The 18,026-nt window shown below is 40.2% G+C and overlaps 1 protein-coding gene across 1 annotated transcript; it reads left to right on the forward strand.

The window, feature by feature from the left end:
• Positions 1-2,725: 2,725 nt before the first annotated feature.
• Positions 2,726-15,338, forward strand: LOC132532414 (C-type lectin domain family 4 member A-like; the record flags this gene model as incomplete). The annotated part of the gene is made up of 3 exons (XM_060184470.1): positions 2,726-2,877; positions 4,707-4,822; positions 13,774-15,338. Coding segments are annotated over 3 exons (416 nt in total), but the record flags the coding sequence as incomplete, so codon positions are not given.
• Between the last annotated feature and the right edge of the window lie 2,688 nt (positions 15,339-18,026).

The raw sequence follows: 18,026 nt of genomic DNA on the forward strand, positions 1-18,026 counted from the left end.
AGGGTCATTATGGGATGCAGAAGGTGGAAGGTCTGGCTTCTGTAATTGCTTCCCCACTGTACTTGGGCATTGACAGATCAATCCATACTCCCAGCCTGTCTCTCTCTTTCCCTAGTGGAATAGGGATCTGGGGAGGTGGGGCCCCAGGACACATTGGTGGGGTCATTTGTCAAGGGAAGTCAGGTTGGCATCATGCTAGCATCTCCAGATGCTAACCTGGTGGCTGAAAAGAGAGTTAACATATAAGCCAAACAAATTGTTGACTAATCATGAACCTAAAAGCTGGAATTTTCAGGTGAAAATTTGGGGTCTTCATTTTGTAGATAGTTAGTAGGCCTATTTTAGTTACAGTCCAAAGGGCCCATGACTATACTAGGTTTTTTTTTTTTTTTTGTTCTTAGGAAGCTTTCCTTTTGCAGGCAGTGAATTGTGAACTTGATCTGGGCTCTGGTGCACTATGTATTCTACCAGGCACATCACTGCCTAGCTCCTAGCCCCTGACTTTCTCTCTCTCTTCAATTTAATTATTGTATTTATTTATTTATTTCACCACTCTCATCACCAGGGGTCTGTGACTTTCTCTATTGGCCTGTGTTGTGAATAATGGCTTGTCCAATGAAGAGTTGTTGATTTTAAGTTTTAGTTGTTTTTTTTTTTTTACTCATTTTTAAGATAGAGTGGTGAAGCTTCTTACATGTCAGGCTGGAAAATGAAGACATTACATTTCTTCTACTTTCATTTTGATTCTGTTATTCAGATGGGCCTGCCTTCCTTCCTTCCTTCTTTCCTTCCTTCCTTCCTTCTTTCCTTCCTTCCTTCCTTCCTTCTTTCCTTCCTTCTTTCCTTCCTTCCTTCCTTCCTTCCTTCCTTCCTTCCTTCCTTCCTTCCTTCTTTCCTTCCTTCTTTCCTTCCTTCCTTCTTTCCTTCCTTCCTTCCTTCCTTCCTTCCTTCCTTCTTTCCTTCCTTCCTTCTTTCCTTCCTTCCTTCCTTCCTTCCTTCCTTCCTTCCTTCCTTCCTTCCTTCTTTCCTTCCTTCCTTCTTTCCTTCCTTCCTTCCTTCCTTCTTTCCTTCCTTCCTTCTTTCCTTCCTTCCTTCCTTCCTTCTTTCCTTCCTTCCTTCTTTCCTTCCTTCTTTCCTTCCTTCCTTCCTTCCTTCCTTCCTTCCTTCCTTCTTTCCTTCCTTCCTTCCTTCCTTCCTTCCTTCGCTTCCTTCCTTCCTTCTTTCCTTCCTTCCTTCCTTCCTTCCTTCCTTCCTTCTTTCCTTCCTTCCTTCTTTCCTTCCTTCCTTCCTTCCTTCCTTCCTTCCTTCTTTCCTTCCTTCTTTCCTTCCTTCCTTCCTTCCTTCCTTCTTTCCTTCCTTCCTTCCTTCTTTCCTTCCTCCTTCCTTCCTTCCTTCTTTCCTTCCTTCCTTCCTTCCTTCCTTCCTTCTTTCCTTCCTTCCTTCTTTTCCTTCTCTTCCTTCCTTCCTTCCTTCGTTCCTTCCTTCCTTCTTTCCTTTCCTTCCTTCCTTCCTTCCTTCCTTCTTTCCTTCCTTCCTTCTTTCCTTCCTTCCTTCCTTCCTTCCTTCCTTCCTTCTTTCCTTCCTTCCTTCTTCCTTCTTTCCCTTCCTTCCTTCTTTCCCTTCTTCTTCTTTCCTTCCTTCCTTCCTTCTTTCCTTCCTTCCTTCCTTCCTTCTTTCCTTCCTTCCTTCCTTCTTTCCTTCTTTCCTTCCTTCCTTCTTTCCTTCCTTCCTTCCTTCCTTCCTTCCTTCTTTCCTTCCTTCTTTCCTTCCTTCCTTCCTTCCTTCCTTCCTTCCTTCCTTCCTTCTTTCCTTCCTTCCTTCTTTCCTTCCTTCTTTCCTTCCTTCCTTCCTTCCTTCCTTCCTTCCTTCCTTCCTTCCTTCCTTCCTTCTTTCCTTCCTTCCTTCCTTTTCACTGATTTTTCTGGCTTCTACATTCTGTGGTTGAGTCTGAGCTTTTATTTTTTTCAATTATAAACTTCCGTTTGGTGCTCCTTATCTCTGTAATTTGTTTGATAGAATCTTTTTCTCACTGAGATGTTCCACTTTTCTCTTCCGTTTCAGTCATATTTGTACTTTCTTACTGAAACATCTTTCCATGGTTTCTTTAAAATCTTTGTCATATATATATATCTAATGTAGTAGTGATCTTGATTATCACAGGCATTTAATTATAAATTAATTTTGAGGGCTTTGTGGGTACATGAAGTGATTTTTCTATTGAAACCTGGACTCTTTTTTGTTGCCTTTATTGTTTATTGTTGTAGTTATTATTGTTATTGATGTCATTGCTGTTGCATAGTACAGAGAGAAATGGAGAGAGGAGGGGAAGAGAGAGAGGGGGAGAGAAAGATAGACACCTGCACACCTGCAGACCTGTCTCACCGCCTGTGAAGCAGCTCCCTTGCAGGTGGAGAGCCGGGGGCTCAAACTGAGAAAAACCTGGACTTTTTTTTTAACTTTTATTTGGAGAGTCAAAATATTCTTTTAGCCTTCTGCTCTAGCTTACTTTACTATCATTCTGGAAAAAGTTATATATATATATATTTTTTTTTCCCTGCAATTGACTATAGTGTAGACCTGTCCGCCTTGATCCCTATGGGTAAGGAAATCTTTTTGTCTGAGTGAAGAGAGGAGTTCAATTTCCATGTAGCCTCCCTTGCCCCTTAGTTTTAATAATAGTCACACTTTTATTATATTGTACCTATTTTGTTTTCTGTCAATACAGGGAAAGAATGGAGCTGCTGCCCAGAGAATTGGATTTCCTTTCATTCCTACTGTTATTTTATTTCTACCAATGACAAAAAATGGACTGAGAGTGAGAAGAACTGCTCGGGAATGAATGCTTATCTGCTGGTGGTCCACTCCAAAGATGAGCAGGTTCTTTCTAGTAGATATATATATTTCAATTAATTAATTAATTTTGACAGGACAGATAGAAATTGAGAGGAGGGTGGTGGGTAGAGGGGGCAGAGAGAGTGAAAGGGAATAGGAGAGAGAGAGAGAGAAAGAGAGAGAGAGAGAGAGAGAAAGAGAGAGAGAGAGAGAGAGAGAGAGAGAGAAAGAAACCTGCAGAGTTGTTTCACTAACAAAGTATCCGCCTGCATGTCGGGATCAAGGGTTTGAACCCAGATCCTCGTGTTAAATAAAGTGTGCACTTAATTGAGTGTACCATTGCCCCACACCTTTTAGTAGGCTGAATTCTTCCAGATCTTTCTTCTCTCTTGGTTCAGAAGGTTTTCATTGTTTGGGATATTGGTTCTGTGGCAGAAGATTTTTATTGAAATAAATGGAAAGGTATATCTAAATCTTTACATTACTTCCATACTTTCTGCATCTATAAAACTAACCCCCCACCCCAGAATAAATAGGGGGATTTAAAATATAACTTGTGAGGCTGAGTGGAAGGATGAAAATTGTTTGGCTTGAAATAGAAGTTCATTACTTCAACCTGGAAATGCTCTGTAAATTGACAGTTAAGTCAAGTATGGAAGGAAGCTTCAATCATGAAGTGTCACCAACAACAATAAGAAATGAAGTGAGGGAGATTCTGAGGTTATGAAAAGAAAACGATTTTGAATCTGAAGATATTTTCTTTTGATGGTGACAAAGCAAGGGGAAGTGAGCCCAAGATGAGAATGTATTATAGTTATGGCTAGAAATCACTCCCATATGTATTAAGTGTTGCTAAGCCTTGATTGTGTCTGCTCCAAATTTCTGTGTTGAAAATCTAATTCCCAACAGTGATGGTATTTAGGAACTTGCATCTTTAGATGCATAGGTGAAGAGAATGGAGTTCTTATCAATCAGACCAAATTTTTTTATCTTCATTGGGGGGAATTAATGGTATATAGTAAGTACAGGTTTTGATACATGTGTAAAATTTCTCAATTTTTTGCAAGACAATCTCACCCCTAGCCTAGGTGTTCCTTTATTATTATGCACCACAACCAGAAAGCTCCTCTCCCTTTCCAGAGTCCTTGACTTTGCTGTAATACATCAAACAATTTCTGCTTTGTGTTTTCCCTTCTATTCTTATTTCTCAACTTCTCTCTATGAGTGAGATGATCCCATATTCATCTTTCTATTTTTGGCTTATCTCACTTAACATGATTCCTTCAAGCTCCATCCAAGATGAGGTGAAGAAGGTGAATTATCATTCTTTATAGCTGAGCAGTATTCCATTGTGTAGATTGAACAGAACTTTCTTAGTCATTCTTCCTTTCATGGGGATATATCCTAAGGAATGAAATACACTCATCCAAAAAAGATCTGTGTGTACTTATGCTCACTGCAGCACAGTTTGTAATAGCCAAAACCTGGAGACCAATATTCTTATTGAAAGAGAGTCCACACCATCCCTTTCCTTTCCTCCACATGAGGAAACAGAAAGAAGGCAGCAGTTAGGAACTAGGGAAAGGGCTTTCACTTGACCAGTCTAGACTCCTTTACGGGGTCTTCCAGTTAGCAAAAATATAAGAAGTCAAGTTCTGTTGTTTGCAAAACTACCAAGTCTGTGGTGTTTTGTTACAGCAACTTTGACAGGCTGATACTAACTGTATGCTCACAAGTGATGTGTTTGACTCTGCCCTACTCAATTAGAGAAAACTTAGTCCTCTGTGGCTCTTCCTGGATTCCCCTCCACCCTTGTTGATTCTCCTTGAGGCAAAAAAAAAAAATAGTCATAACTCCTTTCTTTTCTCCCCTAGGATTTCATTAGCCAGAAAGTGAATCCAAAGTTTGCTTATTATGTGGGGCTGTCAGATCCAGAGAGGAAAAATAATTGGCAGTGGGTCGATCAGACACCGTACAATGAAAGTGCCACGTGAGTATACAGTTGGATGGAAAAATCTTGTCTTGGATCCTGCATGGACTTTTAGGACATTTCAACCATCAGCTACTAAAATAGAGTAACTTGAATTTAAGTCTAAAAGATTAGCTCATTTAAAATTATTATTTCTTATTTTCCAGAATCAGGGAATTACACATGCATGATTTCACTGTTCTCAGGATGCTTTTTTTTTCACTCAGAGGTGGAGATAGAAACTAAGAGGGAGAGACAGTACAGCACCAGGATCTGCCCCCTCCCAATCATCATAGCATTTTCCACATGGCGACTGAGCTTGACCCTGCCCTGTATGCATGGCCAGGCATACTTGCTACTAAATAGTTACTTTTCTGACTTCACATCATTTTGTAAATTTATGTATTTAATCAGCTCCAAGAAGAAGCCTATCACGCACAAATTGTTGTTTCTCCCATTCTAGAGTTGAAGAGACTTGAGTTTAGGCTTGTTGAATGTTTTCTAGCAGTGGCAGCACTGGTCTTTAAACCCAGGGCTAGTTCACACCCAAATCTATGCTTTAAACTACTATATTCACAAATCATAAATGGATCTCGTCAAACAAGTGCAACATGTAGCAAAAATTATGTCTATCAGAATCACAACCATTCAGTTTTACTATGTCCCACAAAGAAGATAGATTCTGATCATCTGGATTTGTCTCATTGTCTGGATTTTATAAGTCTTTTAGAACACAGGGTTGACATGATAGCTCATTTGGACAGTGTGCTACTTTTGTCATGCACATGACACAGGTTCAAGCCCAGCCCTCACTTTACTGAAGGGAACTTCACTGCTGTGGTGCTTAACCTCTATCTCTTGTCTTTCTTGGTGCCCAGTGATGACAAAACAAAACAAAACACACACAAATACCTTAGATGCTTTAGTTCATTTTAGTGCATTATTACCTTTGATCTTAATATAAATTGTGATATATATATATACATTCTTATGTTTTAGGTATAAAAATTGGGAATTTATTTATTTGTTTTTTCCTTTATTATTTATTTATTTATTTTTTCTGCACTTTTTTTTATTTAAGAAAGGAGACATTAACAAAATCATAGAATGAGAGGGGTACAATTCTGCACAATTCCCATAACCCGATCTCCACATCCCACCCCCTCCCCTGATAGTCTTCCCATTCTCTATCTCTCTGGGAGTATGGATCCAGGGTCTTTGTGGATTGCAGAGGGTGGACGGTCTGGCTTCTGTAATTGCTTCCCCACTGAACATGGGCGTTGACTGGTCGGTCCATACTCCCAGTCTGTCTCTCTCTTTCCCTAGTAGGGTGGGGCTCTGAGGAAGTGGCGCTCCAGTACACATTGATGGGGTCATCTGTCTAGGGAAGTCTGGTCAGCATCCGGAACCTGGTGGCTGAAAAGAGAGTTAACATACAAAACCAAACAAATTGTTGAACAATCATGGACCTAAAAACTGTAATAGTGCAGAAAGTGTTGGGGGGTATTCTCTGCATGCTCTTGTGTACTTCTGCTTTCAGGTATATATTTTTCCCCTAGTTTATGGGCACAGGTGAACCTATGCTGTATCTCAGGGGACCTGGACTATATCTAGGTTTGGGGACTTTATTGGGGAGTGGAACACCTGGAATGGAATTAGAGAATACTATGAAAGGAAAGGTCTCACCCGAGTGATGAAGCTGAAGGGTTGTCTTTCCTCACCTGAAGTCCCTGGTCACAGTCTGAAGTGCAGCATGCTGGGATGGCACTCGTGTTGATTAGGTTGCGATCCGCGGATGCAATATTATTTGATTTGAATTGAGAGCAGCATGCAGGAAAGTGGGCCCCACCCTAAGGTTCCAGGACTGGGGAAATATAGGCTCTATAGTGGAAATGTGAGGTTCCTGTAGTCTTAGGGTTCAAGAAGACAATGGATAGTTATTGTTATCATCACATTATTTGGTGATTGGGTTAACTTTGGAAAGTCTCTTTGTTAGGGTTTGGGGTATAATACCCAGCATCTTGTATATAGCTGTGCTGTCGGTTGCTTCTGTTCTCCCTGGTCTAGGCTTTTGGAAGAGAACATATCAAAGACAGCCTATGTATTAAAAAGACTCAGTCTGTGTTTTAAGAAGTTCTAGACATATCATCATTTTTCCACCTCTTATATTAATTAGTGGTTTATTAATGTTTACACTTTAATAGGATTGTACATAAACACCACTCCCACCACCAAAAGACTATGTCCCATCCCCACCACCCACCCCGCCCCCCCACCCTCCACGATGCCGGGAAGCTCAATGGCCACCCTCCCCTTCACCACAATGTTTTTACATTGGTGCCCTGCTCTCGATTTAATCAGAGCCTGCTTTTAGTTTCCCTTTCTGTTCTTCTTTCTCAACATCTGTTGATGAGTGGGGACATCCCATACTCATCTTTATCTTTCTGACTTAGCTGACTTAACATAATTCCTTCTAGCTCTGTCCAAGATGGGTCAGATAAGGTGGGCTCATTGTTCTTAATAGCTGCATAGTATTCCACTGTGTAAATGTACCACAGCTTTCTCAGCCACTCATCTGCTGTTGGGCAACTGGGTTCCTTCCAGGTTTTAGCTATTATGAATTGTGCTGCTATGAACATAGATGTACACACATCTTTTTGGTTGGGCATTATGGAATCCTTGGGGTATATCCCCAGGAGAGGAACTAAAGGGTCATTTGGAAGGTCTATGTCTAGCCTTGTAAGAGTTCTCCAGACTGCTGTCCAGAGAGGCTGGACCAATTTACATTTCCACCAGCAGTGTAGAAGGGTTCCTCTGTCCCCATAGCCTCTCCAACATTTGTTGCTGCTGTCCTTTTTGATGTATGCCATTCTCACAGGAGCGAGGTGGTATCGCAATATTGTCTTTATTTGCATCTCTCTGACAATCAGCGACCTGGAACAGTTTTTCATATGTTTGTTAGCCTTTTGGATCTCCTCTGAAGTGAATGTCTTATTGATATCCTCTGCACATTTTTGGATGGGGTCATTTGCTTTTTTGGTGCTAAGTTTGCTGAGTTCTCTGTATATTTTGGTGATTATTCTCTTTCTGATGTTTGGTATGTAAAGATCTCCTCCCATTCCGTGAGGGGTCTCTTTTTGTGTGATAGTTTCTTTGGCTGTGCAGAAGCTTTTCAATTTGATGTAGTCCCATTGGTTTGTTTCTGCTTTAGTCTTCCTTGCAATTGGGTTTGTTTCATCAAAGATGTCCTTGAGATTTAGGTGGGAAAGTGTTTCACCAATGTTTTCCTCTAAGTATTTGATAGTTTCCGGTCTGACATCCAGGTCTTTGATCCATTTGGAGTTGATTTTTGTTTCTGGTGAGATAAGGTGGATCAATTTCATTCTTCTTCATGACCCAGTACCCAGTTTTCCCAGCACCATTTATTGAAGAGAGCCTCCTTCTTCCCTTTAATACTTTGGGTCCCCTTATCAAAGATTAGATGTCCATAGGTGTGGGGGTTTAGATATGGGCTTTCAATCCTGTTCCACTTATCTGTGTGCCTATTTTTGTTCCAGGCTGTTTTGATGATGATGGCATTATAATATAGTTTGAGATGTGGGAGTGTGATGCCTCCGTTTCTGTTTCTTTTCCTCAAGATGGTTTTGACAATTCTAGGTGTTTTCTGGTTCCAGATAAATGAATGTAGTTTTTGTTCTATTTTCTTAAAGAAGCTTGGTGGAACTTTGATGGGTATCGCATTAAATTTGTATATGGCTTTGGGGATAATATTCATTTTGATGATATTTATTCTTCCGATCCATGAGCATGGGATGTCTTTCCATTTCTTGGTATCAGTTTCTATTTCCTTGAAAAGTGACTCATAGTTTTCAGTGTACAAGTCTTTCACTTCGTCGGTTAGCTTTACTCCTAGGTATTTTATTGATTTTGTTGCAACCATGAATGGGAGTGATTTCTGGATGTCTTCTTCTTAAGTTTTAGTGTTTGCATAGAGAAATGCCACTGATTTTTGTACATTGATTTTGTAGCCTGATACCTTGCTATATTGCCTAATAACTTCCAGTAGTTTTCTACTGGATTCTTTAGGTTTTTCTGTGTATACTATCATGTCATCTGCAAATAAGGAGAGTTTGACTTCTTCCCTTCCAATCTGTATTCCTTTGATTTCTTTCTCTTGCCTGATTGCTATGGCAAGAACTTCCAATACTATGTTGAAGAGTAATGGTGATAGTGGGCAGTCCTGTCTAGTCCCTGATGTGAGGGGGAAATGCTTTCAACTTCTGTCCATTGAGTATGATGTTGGCTGTAGGTTTGCTATATATGGATTCCACTATCTTGAGGAATTTCCCATCTATTCTCATTTTTTGTAGAGTTTTGAGCATGAATGGGTGTTGGATTTTGTCAAAGGCTTTCTCTGCATCTATTGAGATAATCATGTAGTTTTTGGCTTTTCTTTTATTGATGTAGCGAATGACACTGATTGACTTGTGGATGTTGAACCAGCCTTGCATTCCTGGGGTGAATCCCACTTGGTCGTGATGAACAATCTTTTTGATGTGCTGTTGTATCCAGTTGGCCAAGATCTTGTTTAATATTTTTGGCATCTATGTTCATCAGAGATATTGGTCTGTAGTTTTCCTTTTTTGTGTGTCCCTATCTGCTTTGGGTATCAGAGTGATGTTGGCTTCATATAAAGTGGAAGGGAGTGTCCCTGTTTCTTCGATCTTATGGAAAAGCTTTAGGAGTATGGGTATTAACTGTTTCCTGAAGGTTTTGTAGAATTCATTTGTGAAGCCATCTGGTCCAGGACTTTTTGTTGTTGGGGAGATTCTTAATAACAGTTTCGATTTCTTTGTCTGTGATTGGTGCATTTAGGTTTTGTAGTTCTTCTTGGTTCAGTTTTGGAAGGGCATATGCTTCTAGGAATTCTTCCATTTCTTCCAGATTTTCTAGCTTGGTGGTGTATAGTTCTTCATAGAAGTCTTGCATGATTTTCTGGATTTCTGTGGTGTCAGTTGTGATATCTCCTCTGTCGTTTACAATTCTATGAATTTGAGTGTTCTCCCTTTTTTGTTCAGTGAGTCTGGCTGGGGGTTTGTCAATCTTGTTTAATTTTTCAAAGAACCAACATTTGGCTTCATTGATCTTCTGTATGGTTCTCTTATTTTCGATGTTGTTTCTTTCTGCTCTAATTTTAGTGATTTCTGTCCTTTTGGTTGCTTTAGGGTTCCTTTGTTCCTCTTCCTCTAACTCCTTACAGTGTGCAGTAAGTTTGTTTATTTGGGTTTTTTTCTTGTTTTTTAATATGTGATTGTATGGCTATGAGTTTCCCTCTCAGTACTGCTTTAGCTGTGTCCCGAATATTTTGATAGATTGTGTCTTCATTTTCATTTGTTTCCAGGAACATTTGTATTTCTTGCTTGAGTGTCTCTCTGACCCAGTGGTTCTTAAGCAGTATGTTGTTTAGTTTCCAGATTCTGTGACTTTTAATAATTTTCTGTTTGTTGTTAAATGTTAGTTTTACTCCACTGTGGTCTGAGAAAATACTTGGGATGATTTCAATGCTCTTGAATTTATTGATGCTGTCTTTGTGGCCTAATATGTGGTCTATCCTTGAGTATGTGTTGTGTGGATTTGAAAAGAATGTGTATTCCAGTTTTTTGGGGTGAAGAGCTCTGATAATGTCCAAGAGGTCTAGTCTGTCCATCTCTTCATTTAATTCTCTTGTTTCTTTGTTGATTCTGTGTTTTGTTGATCTGTCTAAGTTTGATAGGGGGTTGTTAAAGTCTCCCACTATTATTGTATTACTATTGATGTATTTTTGAAGTTCTTTGAGAAGGTGTTTGATGTATTTAGATGGTCCCTCATTGGGTGCATAGATGTTAATAATTGTTATGTCTTCTTGGCTGATTGATCCTTTAATCATTATGTAATTACCTTGCCTATCTTTTATTACTTTATTTAATTTAAAATATATTGTTTCAGAGATGAGAATGACTGTTCCTGCCTTTTTTTGTGGTCCATTAGCCTGTAGGATAGTTTTCCATCCTTTCTATTTAAGTCTGTGTTTATCCTGTTGGATCAAGTGGGATTCTTGCAAGCAGCATATGGTTGGGTTATGTTTTCTGATCCATCCTCCCACTCTGTGCCTTTTAATGGGTGAGTTTAAGCCATTGACATTTACTGATATTATGGATTTAATGTGTTGTAGTGCCATTGTACAACAAGTTTTTATTTGATATGTTGCAAATATTATAGTGATGTTCTTGTTTATAAGAGGTCTTTTAGAACCTCTTTCAGGGCCGGTTTGGTGATAGTTGCTTCCTTTAACTATTGTTTGTCTGAGAATGTTTTGATGACTCCATCTGGTTTGCATGAAAGTCTAGCTGGATATATTATCCTTGGTTGAAACCCTTTATGATTCAGGGCTTGATAGATATCTTGCCATTCTCTTCTGGCCTTTAGAGTTTGGGTGGAGAAGTATGCTGATAGTCTTATAGTTCTTCCCCTGTATGTGATTTTTGTTTTTCTCTTGTAGCCTTTAGGATCCTTTCTTTATCCTTACTTCTTTTCCTTGTAACTATTATGTGTCTTGGTGTCTTCAGGTCTGGGTTGATTCTGTTTGGGACTCTCTGAGCCTCTTGGATCTTAATGTCCTTCCTGTTGTTTTGGACTGTTAAGTTTTCTTCTAGAATGCTTACTTCTCCTTCCTCTCTTTCTTCCTCTGGCAGGCCAGTTATACGAATGTTACTTCTTTTGAGATCATCCCATATGTCTCTGTTGTTGTTTTCAGTGTCTCTCAATCTCTTTTTGAGCTCTTTCACCTCTTTCTTAGTTTTCTCAAGCTCATCCTCTGTCTGGCTAATTCTGTTTTCTGCTTCTGCTAGTCTTCTTTCCCTTCCCTTGGCTGCTTTCTTCATTACTATTATAACTGAAAGCTATTTCAGCTTTCAGTTCTCTAATTCTCAGGGTAGTTAGTATTTTCCTTGAGGGTCTCATCTGTTGTTTCCCTAATACTGCCATTCTTTTCCTCCAAAGTTGTTTTCATTTCTGTGATTAATAAATTTATTATTGCTTGCATGCTTTTCTTATCTATGGTTACTTCTGGCTGATTTGTAGTTTCTTCTAGGTTTTTGTCTTCATTCATTGTATTAGCAGTTTTATTTGCTCTTGATCTACCCATTTTTAATGTGTTTTTTATTTTTATGTTCTGTTGTTCCTCAGTTGCTTTGTTTTATGTACAAGCCACACTATACTAAATACCTTTATGACAAATGCAATCACCACCCTCAGAAATTACAATAGTAACTAAAGCAATGACTGAAGCAGTTTAACCAATACCAGTTAGTCCCACAATGTCTTCAGTTCAAGAAAAAATAGCAACCAAATCTAAATGAAAAGGAAAGAGAAAGGAAAAAAGGGATAGCAGGAATAGATAATTATGCAAATCTAGTGTCCACTGTAGATTCTAGGGGTATTAAGAGGGGAATGGGAAGGGGAAGTACTTCGAGCAGAGACACACACAAAGAGAGTCTGCTTTGAGTCAGATTTCTTCCCTGAAATAGTTCACAAATAAGTATCAGTGAATTCAGAAGGCAGGGGGAGGAGGAAGGGAGAAAGTTAGACAGGGGAAAAATATAGAGAAAAGAAAAAATAAGGAAACAGAGAAATAAAAGCAGTGAAAGGAGAGTTGTATATATATATATATATATATATATATATATATATATATATATATTTAATTGGCTTGGAGGTGGAAGAAGGGTGATAGTGTATAGAGGAGGTATGAAAACTGAGACATGTTTCTCTCACAGTGGGTGATAATTCTTGTCATCTAGCAATGGAAAGTATACTAAGAGTTAATTTTGGTCACCTGAGGGGGGCAAGGGATATATATATATATATATACATATACATATACATATGCATATGCATATACATATATATAATAGTATTTGTAAAATAGAACAGAGTAAAAAGCCCAAGTAGTGGGTCTACAGCTTGGACAGCTCCCTGTTAGCCTATGTACATTTAGTCTAGACAACTCATTGAGAAAGAAAACACAATACAAAACAAACGTGAAAAAAAGGAAAAAAAAAACCTTTCAAGCATGCTGGGTGAGGCTTGCTTGATTGCTAATTGTCACTTGAATGGGTCTAAGTCCCTTACTCAGAGGAACAACAGAAATAGCCTAGAAATTTGGAAGCAGGGTTTAAAGCAGGGTTTAAGGGTTTAATGGCACCGGTGGGCCAGGAATCTTGGTAAAGAAAGGAGCTCCAAGGGGATCCTGCTAGCAGCAGCTCCCTACCCCCAGGGTCTGGTTATGGGGAGAGAAATAATCAAGAAATTTCCTTTCTTTTTGCTCTAATTTTTAACCCAAATTGAATTATAATCACCTCCCTGGTCTACCTTTAGGATGCCTCCTTGCTTGTCCCGCTGAAGGCCAGGATTTCAAGGCTTTCTAGAAGTTGATGTCAGAACCCAGGGGTGCTGCTACCTTCCAGTTGCCATCTTGGCTCTGCCTTCAAAAATTGGGAATTTAATTTGTCCTAGATAACAGAAATTGTATGGAGATTCAATGATTTTTAATGAGTCTATGTACTCTAAAAGCAGTACACTAAAGAAAATACTGCACTGTTATGTGGCCAGGGCAAAATCTTCATCACTTAAGGGAAGCTATGGGCCTACAGTCCCCTGAGGTCAATAACCACATGGGTGTGAACATATGAAAGGGAGCCTTGGGATGTCTGATGCATGGAGATTGTTTAATGCAATGAGAAGATTGCTGATACCTTTGAGGGAAACTCCAGAGATGCAGGTGAGGAAAGACTGTATGTGATAGGGAAAAGAATGACTGAGGCATGTCTGACCTTGACTTCCAAGTAACTTAACTCCAGTCTTTTCCCTTCCTACCTCTCCCTCTTTTCAAAGCATTATTTCAAGCAGCACCCTCTTACTTTTTCTCCATTCAGATTCTGGCACCCAGATGAACCCAGTCAGCCTAGTGATGGTTGTGCTGTACTGCTTTATCGTTCTTCACCAAGGAAATGGGGCTTGAATGATGTTCGTTGTCAAGAAACTCACAAGTCAATTTGCAAGATGATGAAGATATACTTATGAGTGGAACATTCTCCATGTGCATGTGGCTTAATTGGCATTCATTCTTAAGAGATAACTCATTTGTTCTTTTTATTCATGTGTCAACAGAATTTTTCTCTAGGTAGTCACCTAAACCTGTTGACATTGGGTCAGTATACATATTCATTACTTTATTCATTAACTAAGAGAGCATTTTCTGAGTATTTTCCATGTAAAGACATTATAGTAGAGCCTTCCAGATAATTAGAGGGAGCATGTATCTCCTCTCCTAATATTTTTTTATTGATAATTGGCTAGAAATTGCTAAAATTGAATGATGTGGGTCTTACATCTATTTCAGTTGATCCAAAACAAAGTAATCTCAACTGTTCCTTTTGATTTTTCAGATAGAGTCATTGCCTTTAATGGAGAATATTGTAGAATAATGGAAATACAATACATATCGTAGAAAATTAGTTCTTTTTTTTTTTACTCTTTTTTTTATTCCCTTTTGTTGCCCTTGTTGTTTTTATTGTTGTAGTTATTATTGTTGTTGTCATTGTTGGATAGGATAGAGAGAAATTGAGAGAGAAGGGGAAGACAGAGAGGAGGAGAGAAAGATAGACACCTGCGGACCTGCTTCACCGCCTGTGAAGCGACTCCCCTGCAGGTGGGGAGCCGGGGTTTGAACCGCGATCCTTATGCCGGTCCTTGTGCTTTGCACCACCTGTGCTTAACCAGCTGCGCTACAGCCCAACTCCCAATAAGTTCTTATTTTGAGCCAATATACAACATGGGTTTCTTTTTATTTTTTTAAGTTGAGGACTTCCTTTTTAAATATTGTATTTACTTATTTTAATGAGAGACATAGAGAAAAGTACAGAGTGAGAGAGGGAGAGAGACTAGAGCATCGCTTAGCTGTGCTTTATGGTGGTGCTGGGGACTGAACCTGGGACCTCAGAGCTCAGGCACTAAAATCAGTTTGCATAACCATTATCCTATCTCTCCAGCCCTGGATTTCTTAACATTTTTGTTTTTAAACTTGGACTCTCCATTTGATACACATATTCCCTCTAACACTATGTGAGAATTCATATAGATTTTATGTGCTTTCAATACATAATATAATTTTTTGCTTGGACATAAATGTATACATATATAGCTACATAGCTAACATAAATTATATATAACATACTGAAAAAGGAATATCAGAGATTGCACACTAAGGATCTAGAATTGGAGAACTGGAAGTTATTGCCACAGAGTTAACAGATTTATATTCATCTTGTATTTTGAGAACATTTTCTTTGTTTCAGTATTACAGTTTCTATGTATAGCATGCAGCTCAGAATGGTTCCTGCTGTTTCTGTTTTCTCTTTTTACTAAAGTTCTTACATATGCTTTTCTTCTACTATAATATAAAATATAAAGTATTTATAATAAAACCTGTTATCAATTATCTTGTTATGGTAATTATTATTGATCCTGGTGATGCTGATTTTACCAAGATTATCCCAATGTTCCATCCAGAGATTATGTCATTGCCAGTAATGTCATCATTGGGATGTAATTTGACACTCATTTTCTGATTTCATCTCAATATGAGCTATGTTTACACATACAGGTCTAATCTTATATACTCAATGTAGGATTCTCGATTTTTCCTCAGAAAGAAACTTACATAATAGTATTTGGAGATTCTGAGAAAAGTTTACTTTGGATAGGACAGAGTAATTGAGAGGGAGGGGAGAGTGAGAGAGGGAGCACTGTGGAAAGCTTTTCGAATTGTGAAGCACTGCTTGCAGGTGTCTCTGTCTCTCTCCCTTTCTATCACCCCTCCCCTCTCTATTTCTGGCTGTCTCTATCCAGTAAGTAAAGATAGTAAAAAATTAAAAAGAAAAGAGAGGGAGCTGGTTTACCACTTCCTGCCACTTCCTACCTGGAGGTGGGAAGCAGAAGGTTGAACTTGGGTCCTTGCATATGATAACATTTCTGCTTAATGGATGTGCCATTTCCAAGTGGTGGGAAAACTTTATTTATAATAATCTGCCACTATTATTGCAGTAATATTGGGATGGAAAGAAGGAAGTTTCTTTGTCAGAGTAGAGGGTGTGCTTAACCTGGATTTGAAAGGGAGAATGATGATACTAGTCAATCCTCAGATTTTTCTTTCTTTCTTTTTAAAATATCTTTATTGGGGATTGATGGTTTACAGCCAATAGTAAAATACAATAGTTTATATATGTGTAACATTTCTCAGTTTTCTACATAACATTTATTTCTTTTTTTTATTTATAAAAAGGAAGCATTGACAAAACCATAGGATAAGAGGGGTACAACTCCACATAATTCCCACCACCAGAACTCCGCATCCCCCCCGTCCCCTCCCCTGATAGCTTTCCTATTCTCTATCCCTCTGGGAGTATGGACCCAAGGTTATTGTGGGATGCAGAAAGTGGAAGGTCTGGCTTCTGTAATTGCTTCCCTGCTGAACATAGGTGTTGACTGTTGACCTATACTTCTAGCCTACTTCTCTCTTTCCCTAGTTGGTGAGGTGTTGCTGAGGAATTATTCTGATGCAGTCTCCGCCCCCAGGTTTTACTACGCCCCGCAAAATCCTAGCAGTGCCCCTTCAACGAATCCTCGCCCCACACGTCACCCCTGGTTGTTGCTCAATAAAAAGCCCCCTCACCACCCCCCCTCTCTCTGGGCTCTCAGCTCCCTGTCTCTCAGATCTTGCCCCCTTCTCTCTCCCTGTGGTCAGGTACTGGGGACGGCCATTGCCGGCTGGCTCCAAGTGGTCTGAACCAACCCCCCCATCCTATAATAAAGATCTGTGTACCCCTTTGCTCTGGACGTCCGCTCTCTTCTCCACGGTGCAGCCTGACACCAGACCACCACCACAACATCTGGCGCCCATCATGTTCCGCGCCACACCCTGCTGGGTGGCCTGGCCTGAGGTCCCCGAAACCGCCCAGACACAGGTAAGTGGCATCCGCCCACCTCTGTGGCCCCGTGTTTCCCTCCACCATGGGAAATTTTTCGTTTTATGGGGAGGTGTCCCAGTCATTATCTCTTGACCTGGGACAAATTCGCGCTGTCATAAACGGTTTAATTTTCACTACCCCTTGGATTTTTATAACTGTGGTCGCCACTTTCAAGATATGTAAAATGTGGTATGCCATAAGGATAAGTGACCTTGAGGCTGAGATACGAGAGTTAAATCACATGTGCTTAAGACTTAGGCGTCCTAAGCGATCAGCGGCTAGACCCAAGAATTTTGTTCCCACAGACACGTACACGTGTTCGGACTTTCCTCCTCTGACCCTGCCCCCTGCCGCAGCGGTTTCAGCTCCCTGAGGCTTCCACATCCCTGACCCCCCCCCCCCCTGCCCCTGCCACCTCGGTTTCAGCTCTGCCTGCAGCTTCTGCGTTCCTGACCCCACCCCTGCCCCTGCCACCTTGGTTTCAGCTCTGCCTGCAGCTTCTGCATTCCTGACCCCGCCCCCTGCCCCTGCCACCGTGGTTTCAGCTCTGCCTGAGGCTTCCTCATCCTTGACCCAGCCCCCTGCTGATACGTCATCATTAAGGGACCTAGTGGCTGAGATACGAGAGCTAAAGGATATTTTTTCAGCATTTAAGGACTTTAAACCATGTGCAGTCCACCCCGGGAGCTCTGTCCCCGTAGATATGCGTTCAGTTTCCCCTGCGGCCACTACAGCAGTTTCTATGGCACCTTCCACTTCTGTAGCTCCCTCTACCGTGCCATCGGACCAAATCCACACCTTCCTGGTAAACGTGGCCCCTTCTAAACAAAACCCTCAGCCGTGGCAGCCATACTCCTCTAAAGAGCTTGGAACACTCAGGCAAGTGGTCAGGGAGGACAATATTCGTGCTCCATGGACCAAGTCTGTCTTAAGGAGCTTTTACCAGCATCTTAATACACCACAGGACTGGAAAGATGTGGCTTGTGCTTCACTCCCAGACCCACTCTATCTTCAGTGGCAGGCATGCTTCCACAATGAGTGCTCTAGACAGTCGCAGGAAAATAGTAACAAACAGGTAGAATGGAATTCTGATGCTTTGTTTGGAGCAGGAGCTTATGAATCTGGAGGCAGAAGCCAGGTTTCCAACCGGTTATTTTGAA

The sequence above is a fragment of the Erinaceus europaeus genome, unplaced genomic scaffold, assembly GCF_950295315.1.
Source record: "Erinaceus europaeus unplaced genomic scaffold, mEriEur2.1 scaffold_981, whole genome shotgun sequence".
NCBI lineage: Eukaryota > Metazoa > Chordata > Mammalia > Eulipotyphla > Erinaceidae > Erinaceus > Erinaceus europaeus.